The following is an 8,070-nucleotide window of genomic DNA, read 5'->3' on the forward strand; positions in this document are numbered from 1 at the left end:
CTGGGAACAGAGCAGGCTTTACTACGAAGTAGCAGTTACTATTCAATGGTGTGTTTTTTGTTTCAAGAGAGTAACGATAATGGGTCCACAGGACGACTGGTAATTTCTTAACAGTTGGGGGCCCCAGATTTTCGATTCTCTATGACATGAACTAATCCATCGAGAAACGGCACCAAATGCTGATAAAACAGGACATCGATCAATCTTGAATGTGTCGCTCCAGTACAGATTCTAAATCATCGGTGTTGGGTCTAATTTGATGACAATGTGGTTAAAAGATCGTCGGACCAGCGATCGATACAAGATGGGATATAAGATACACCTTGTTACGAACCATTGGATGGAGAGTATTTATCAGTTATCATATCCTCGGAAGGCTATGCCTGACATGGGTACAACAAATTAGCCGTGAGCTGTAGATCCGCCCTAGCGATTGGGCAGTCACGGTTACGGATGTCTTAGCGCCTCTTTCCGGAGAGTAAGGTGCTTTACACGTTTACTAGTGTAGATCACTATTTAACATCTACAGGTTGTATTGCAAGCCCATTTGTGGACTTTAACCTACAGTATAGCGAATTTTTTTCTTCTCATAGGCATGGTAGGGATCCTGGTTGTTAGCAGGGAACGTTTCTATCGAGATCAAATAGTCACTCTAGCAACGAAGATTATCAGCGGATTTCAATCTTTTCAATCCAGAAACTACAATTACTTATCTGAACATCGAAGTCTTTGTGCTAAAACGAAATAACAGTGATGCGAATGCAGTAAATTAAGTTCAAGCAAATGCAATTGGAAACAGGCCTGAAAAGTGTACAACATAAATCTTGCTGGTTATTTTGAAATTAAAGTGAAAGTGGGAAAATAATTAGTCAACTAAAGCTAAAAATACTGATAGAAATAATATTATCTCCTACAGTTTCTCAACGAAACGTCTGCTGCAAATGAATGCTGAACAGTTGCGTTTCACAAATGAAAATATTGAACAACACAGCACAAGAATTACTGTAGAACGCGTTTCCGAGAACATTGTCAAACTTCTTAATTTCAGCTGAAACACTGTAATTTGAATTTTTGTAAGCGTAAAGTAACAAATACTTCAGTAAGTTTGCGCTTAGTTGATGATAAAAACAGTTTTCTTGCCGTGATAGGTTGACCTCAGCGAAATACATGGGAAGAGATATATTTCAAATCCTTAATCTTCATTTATTTAAACTGAGCCAATATGCAGTTTCCAGGATGCTGATGAGAAAATTTATAAGAAAAAGAAAGAATTAATGGAATAAGAAAGAAATTGGGAGAAGTATGTGTGTTAATATAACATTACTGAGAAAAGTTCTCAGATACTGCAGTGGAACTAAGGTACAGAAGAAAAGGCATATGCCCCAAATAAATCTTTCAACTTGTGTCTGAATACTTGGGGTTCGTCAATGATATTTTTCATTTCAGCTGGAAGGTTACTGAAAATAAAACCTGCTGAATAATAACATTTTTCTGCACAATGCTTCATATCGTTTTTCCTTCAATTGCTCACTGTATGGATGTTGCAGTTTCTTCTGAGTAAGTCATTATTGTCAACGACAAATCCCATAATGGAATATATGAACATAGATGCGTGATTTAAAATTCTGAGACACCTGAACAACAGCCTACACGAAGTTAACGAACTGACACAGCAGATCAGTTTCAACGACCTGTTTTAAGAATTCATTGGTTATTATTATTATTAACGTATGCATCAATTACAGTAATACACAGTTAGCAAAACATACATTGGTGAGTGTATTTAATTATGCTCCAGAGTCAGGGAGAGCGTTCTTATAGGAAGACACAGCATTCAGTTTACGCACAAGATCTTGAACGTGATATTTCCATGAAAGCCTTCCATCTAGCCTCAGACCTAAAAATTTAATACGACCGACATTATTCAGTGTGTGATCAACTTAGGACAGTAAAGTTTCACTTTTACAAGAGCTCCATGTCAGAAATTGTATGCATTGCATTTTGTTGCAGTTAAGGGTTAATCTGTTCTCTGAAAGCCATTGTACTGATGTTGCTGTCTAGCCTGTTAGTTATAGCATTTACAGACATCAAAAATGTTTTTCATCACCCCGGTTACCAGAACTCCTGAAGACAGATGCTGACTGTCGGTATTCTATCACAGACACAGTCGCTTTGACTGTTCAGAGATGTCACTAAACCCTCCCAAAGATGTAAACAACCATGCATGAGCAGCGCCTATTAGACGGAGGGTATCCGACAGCCGATCAGTTCCAGTCATTCCACCAGGAAGGATGTACAGGGCTCGTGTTGTCTGTAGATCAACCATGCCTAGGTTCGACTGGTCCGCATTGTTACTTTGTTCCAGGAAGGACTGTCAACAAGGGCAGTGTCCAGGCGTCTCGGAGTGAACCAAAGCGATATTATTCGGACATGGACGAAGTACATAGAGACAGGAACTGTCGATCACATACTCGCTCAGGCCGCCCAAGGGCTACTACTGCAGTGGATGACCGCTACCTACGAGTTATGGCTCGGAAGAACCCCGATAGCAACGCCACCATGTTGAATAATGCTTTTCGAGCAGCCACAGGACGTCGTGTTACGACTAAAACTGTGCGCAATAGGCTGCGTGATGCACATCTACACTCCCGCCGTCCATGGCGAGGTCCATCTTTGGAACCACGACACCATGCAGCGCGGTACAGATGGCCCCAACATCATGCCGAATGGGCCGCTCAGGACTGGCTTCACGTTCTCTTCACCGATGAGTCTCGCATATGCCTTCAACCAGACAATCGTCGGAGACGTGTTTGGAGGCCACTTGGTCAGCCTGAACGCCTTAGACACACTTTGCAGCAAGTGCAGCAAGGTGGAGGTTCCCTGCTGTTTTGGGGTGGCATTATGCGGGGCAGACGTACGCCGCTGGTGGTCATGGAAGGCGCCGTTACGGCTGTACCATACGTTAATGCCATCCTCCGACCGATGGTGCAACCATATCGGCAGCATATTAGTAAGGCATTCGTCTTCATGGAGGACAATTCGCGCCCCCCACCGTGCACATCTTGTGAATGACTTCCTGCAGGATAACGACATCGCTCGACTAGGGTGCCCAGTATGTTTTCCAGGCATGAACCCTATCGAACACGCCTGGGGACGACGTGACCCACCAACAACTCTGAGGGACATAAGCCGAATCGCCGTTAAGGGCTGGGACAATCTGGACCAACAATGCCTAGATGAACTTGTGGATAGTATGCCACGACGAATACAGGCATGCATCAATGCAAGAGGACGTGCTACTGGTATTAGAGGTACCGGTGTGTACAGCAATCTGGGTCACCACTTCTGAAGGTTTCTCTTTATGGTGGTACAACATGCAATGTATCGTTTTCACGAACAATAAAATGGGCGGAAATGATTTTTATGTTTATATCTATTCCAATTTTCTGAACAGGTTCCGAAACTTTCGGAATCGTGGTGATGAAACTCTTTCTTTGACGTATGTACATTACGTTCAACGTTTTCACAATGACAGTTGCATTATCTGCGAAGAGGAAAATATACTCGACACTTGCCACGTTTAGTGGAAGAGCATTGATTTATATCCAGATGGATCCAGAACATAACGCCATTAGAGGGAGGTGGAGGGGGGGTAACGTAGCTGTTCACAAAGTACCATCCAGATGCGCTCCTCTATAAGAACAATAAAAGCAGAAAAGTCTGAGCGCACTAGTACCTGGTAAGCAAGCTGGTGTATGATGCGACTGTGGGCGTGGAAATGTATGAGCCGAAGCACATAGACGCCAGCCGTGTTCATGGTGCACAGAAGCAAGACGAAGCTGTCGAAGTCGGAAGTGCCGATCTTGGCCATGGCGCTGGCCTGCGACGCGAAGAAGATGGCGCCTGCGGCGAAAGTGGCTACGTTGGCCGTCCAGAAGGCGGCGCCTCCTGTCCCTGGTGGCCTCAAGGTGCCCGCCAAGTGGAGAACGCGTAGGATGTCGCCCAGGTCGCTGTCCGCTACGATGCGCGGCAGCCACGATTCCGTCTGCACCATGCTTTTGCCGAAGGCTAAATGTAAAATAGTAGCATTAAAAAAAGTTGTTTGCACGAAAGATACACAATAACACAGTTCTCAGGATACGAGATTAATTGTTACACTGTCATACCCAATTAAAGTAAATGAAAATGATATAAAAATAATACAACTTACGACACTGACAATACAAAGAATTAAGTGGACGGGAGTGTAGTAAATCATAAGGCTCTGTATTGAAATGTGATAAAGTCGTAACTGTCCTTGCTGTTACATGGGGCACCTCATCATCATAGCAAGGAAAAAGCTTTAATAAAACTTGGCGTCTCTCGTCACTTAACATACAAAGCTTGTCAAGCCAGTGGACCTGTCAAGTCGTCTGTTATTTGTTTCATAAGACATTGTTTCAGGATTCCGTCGCAATTACGATTTTGCTAGCAAATTAAAATATGCGTAGACGTTACTCAAGGCTCGCCACTGATGACCCACTTCTGCATGCTTCAGTAGTGCCCGCTTTACACGATGAACGAACTTGTAATCGATTAACTACCAGCTGCGTGAATGGCGGATGTCTACAGTGTGAACAGACTGATTATTATGATCGCGTTAGTAGCGACGCGCGATAATTTTGGGGATAAAGGAATCAGGGCAACGGCCTTGCCGCAGTGGATATACCGGTTCCCATGAGATCACCGAAGTTAAGCGCTGCTGGGCGTCGCCGACACTTGGATGGGTGACCATCCAGCCGCCATGCGCTGTTGCCATTTTTCGGGGTGCACTCAGCCTCGTGATGCCAATTGAGGAGCTACTCGACCGAATAGTAGCGGCTTCGGTCAAGACCGGGAGAGCGGTGTGCTGACACCACGCCCCTCCTATCCGCGTCCCCCTCGGAGGATGACACGGCGGTCGGATGGTCCCGGTAGAACACTCGTGGCCTGAAGACAGTGCTTTTTTTTTGTATAAAGGAGTAGGGCCAGTTCTAAATTCGGTTCTAGTGGCCTCACTGCGCATGCGCGAGCTAGTAGCTCTCTGCTGTGGTCACATTTCTCAGTGCAGAGTGTGCCATATTGCTTTCTGTTGCACTTACAGTATGTTGAGTTTTGTTTCTGTTTATCGTCGTTTCGTTATGAAAAATGGTTCAAATGGCTCTGAGCACTATGGGACTTAACATCTGAGGTCATCAGTCCCCTAGAACATAGAACTACTTAAACCTAACTAACCTAAGCACATCACACACATCTATGCCCGAGGCATGATTCGAACCTGCGACCGTAGCAGTCGCGCGGTTCCGGACTGAAGCGCCTAGAACCGCTCGGCCATCGGGGCCGGCCGTTTCTTTATCACAAGGAGCTTTATGACCAAGTGAGTATACTACACTTTTCGTTAATATTTTCACGGGAGTTTTTAAATCTTTGTAAATTTCATATATAATTAATGATACGTTAATGTGAAATCATGTCTTTGACATGTTACGCTAGTAGCGGTACAATGTGTTAACGTGTATCTTTTAAACACGCTGCGACATGATCTTGTAAAAGTGTATAATTGGGGCCTAGTACGTTTGAGCGCTTCATATACTATAATCTTTCTTGAAGACTTTTGTTCATCGTGTAAAACTGATTTAAGCGGGAACGAGTCGACGAGTAGCACTGAGGTAACAGCGGTGTCTTGATTTGTCAGGTATGCAACCGTGAATATTGCATTGACTGACTGTTCCATCGATTCTTGGTGGGATACTTTGTACATTACGAATGAAAACACACACAACAATGTTGTAAATATCCTACAATGTTGCAGATAATTGCACCAGTGTGGTGTCTGTTTTCATTAATATCGTCAACATTGGTCTCGTACTCGCTCCATTTCTCATCTCTAGTTTACCTATACTTTGGAGGCAGGTAAACAGATGATTCTCCAGGTTTATGACTTCTTATTAGACCTAGGATTGAGGGCTGCCGATAAAATTATAATCCTGCAGAGATAGGAAAGTACCTGGAAGATAAGTTCTAAGGTGTGGATCCTGTGTTGAAAAGAAGTTATAAAATGAACTTCAACAAAAGTAAATATGCTTTTTGAGTCAGTAGTCTTCTTACATGTTTGATCCGGCCCTCCACAAATTGGTCTCCGGTGCCAGCCTTTACATCTCTGAGTAGCACTTCCAACCTAGGTCTTCAGTTATTTGCTGGAAGTATCCCAGTCTCTGTCTTCCTCTACACTTTTTACCCTCTACAACACCCTCTAATATAATGGAAATTCTCTGATGTCTTAACGGATGTCCTACCATCCTGTCCCTTCTTCATGTCAGTGTTTTCCATATATTCCTTTCCCCGGCGACTCTCCAGAGAACTTACTCATTCCTTTCTTTATCATTCCACCTAATTTTCAACTTTCATCTGCAACACCACGTCTCAAATGATTCAAGACTTTTCTATTTCTGTTTTCCAACAATCCGTGTCTCATTGCAGTACAATATTGTGCTCCAAACCTACATTCTCAGAAATTTCTTCCTCAAATTAAGACCTATGTTTGGTACTAGTAGACCTCTCTTGGCCACGAATGACCTTTTTATCAGTCCCAGTCTGCTTTTTATCTCCTCCTTACACCGTCCGTCGTGGGCTACTTTAGTGCCTAGGTGCCAGATTCCCTTAACTTTGTCTACTTCATGATCACCAGTTATGGCCACGCGGGATTAGCCGAGCGGTCTAAGGCGCTGCAGTCGTGAACTGTGCGGCTGATCCCAACGGAGATTCCTCCCTTGGGCATGGGTGTGTGTGTCTGTCCTTAGGATAATTTACGTTAAGTAGTGTGTAAGCTTAGGGACTGATGACCTTAGCAGTTGAGTCCCATAAGATTTCACACACATTTGAACATTTTGAACAACCAATTATGACAAATATCTCACTTTCCTCAATTCTGCTAGTTTTCATTGATTTCGTCTTTCATCCATTTAATATCGGTCGATTTTCTGTACCCATTAGGCTGCTAATTCCATTCAACAGATTCCGTAATTATTCTTCCGGATAGTAATGTTATCATCGTATCTTAACGTTGATATCTTTTCACCTTTAATTTTCATCCTATCCTTGAACCTTTCTTTTTTCCATCATTCCTTGTTCGATGTACAGATTGAATAATAGTGGTGAAAGACTACATCCCTACCCTACATCCTTTAATCTGAGCACTTCGTTTTTGCTCTTCCTCTCTTACTGTTCCCTCTTGGTTCTTGTATATATTGTATATTACCCATCTGTCCTAGTAGTTTACCCCCATTTTTCTCGGGATTTCGAACATTTTGCGCCATATTTGAAGTTGTAGAACGTTTCCTCTATGTCGAAGAATTTTGTGAACGTGTCTTGATTCTTTTTAGTCATGATTCCATTGCCAACTGCAAGGTCAACACTGTCTCTCTGGTGCCTTTACCTTTCCTAAAACCAAACTGACGTCATTTAAGAGATGCTCAATTTTCTTTTCCATTCCTCTGTATATTATTCTTGTCAGCTACTCTGATGCATGGACTGCTGGCTGTGCGATAATTCTTGCACCTGTCGGCCCTTATAATCATGGGCATTGTGAGGATGATGTTTTTTTTCGAAAGTCTGATGGTATATCGCGAGTCTCATACATTTTACACACTAACGCGAATAATTTTTTTGCTATCACTTCTCTCAATGATTTTAGAATTTCCGATGGAATGTTACCTATCCCTTCTGTCTTATGTGATTATAAGACTCCCAAAGCTGTTTTAAATACTGATTTTAACAGTGGATCCCCTATCTCTTCCGTATCGGTTGGTGTTTCTTCTTCTATTACGCCATCAGACAAGTCGTCCCCCTCCTAGAGGCCTTCCATCTATCCGCTCCTCCTCTGTATTTAGCGGTGGGATTCCCACTGCATTCTTAATGTTAGCGCTCTTGGTTTTAATTTCACCGAAACTTGTTCGGACTTTTCTACACTCCTGGAAATTGAAATAAGAACACCGTGAATTCATTGTCCCAGGAAGGGGAAACTTTATTGACACATTCCTGGGGTCAGATACA

General features: G+C 43.1%; 1 protein-coding gene across 1 annotated transcript in view; it reads right to left on the reverse strand.

Moving 5' to 3' along the window:
- Positions 1 to 4,054, reverse strand: part of LOC124795977 — a 136,535-nt gene extending 132,481 nt beyond the window's left edge. Inside the window, exon 1 of the mRNA XM_047260059.1 lies at positions 3,677 to 4,054. Coding sequence (XP_047116015.1) covers positions 3,677 to 4,054 — 378 coding nt within the window. The remainder of the gene's footprint in view (positions 1 to 3,676) is intronic.
- Between the last annotated feature and the right edge of the window lie 4,016 nt (positions 4,055 to 8,070).

This window comes from Schistocerca piceifrons, chromosome 4, assembly GCF_021461385.2.
Source record: "Schistocerca piceifrons isolate TAMUIC-IGC-003096 chromosome 4, iqSchPice1.1, whole genome shotgun sequence".
NCBI lineage: Eukaryota > Metazoa > Arthropoda > Insecta > Orthoptera > Acrididae > Schistocerca > Schistocerca piceifrons.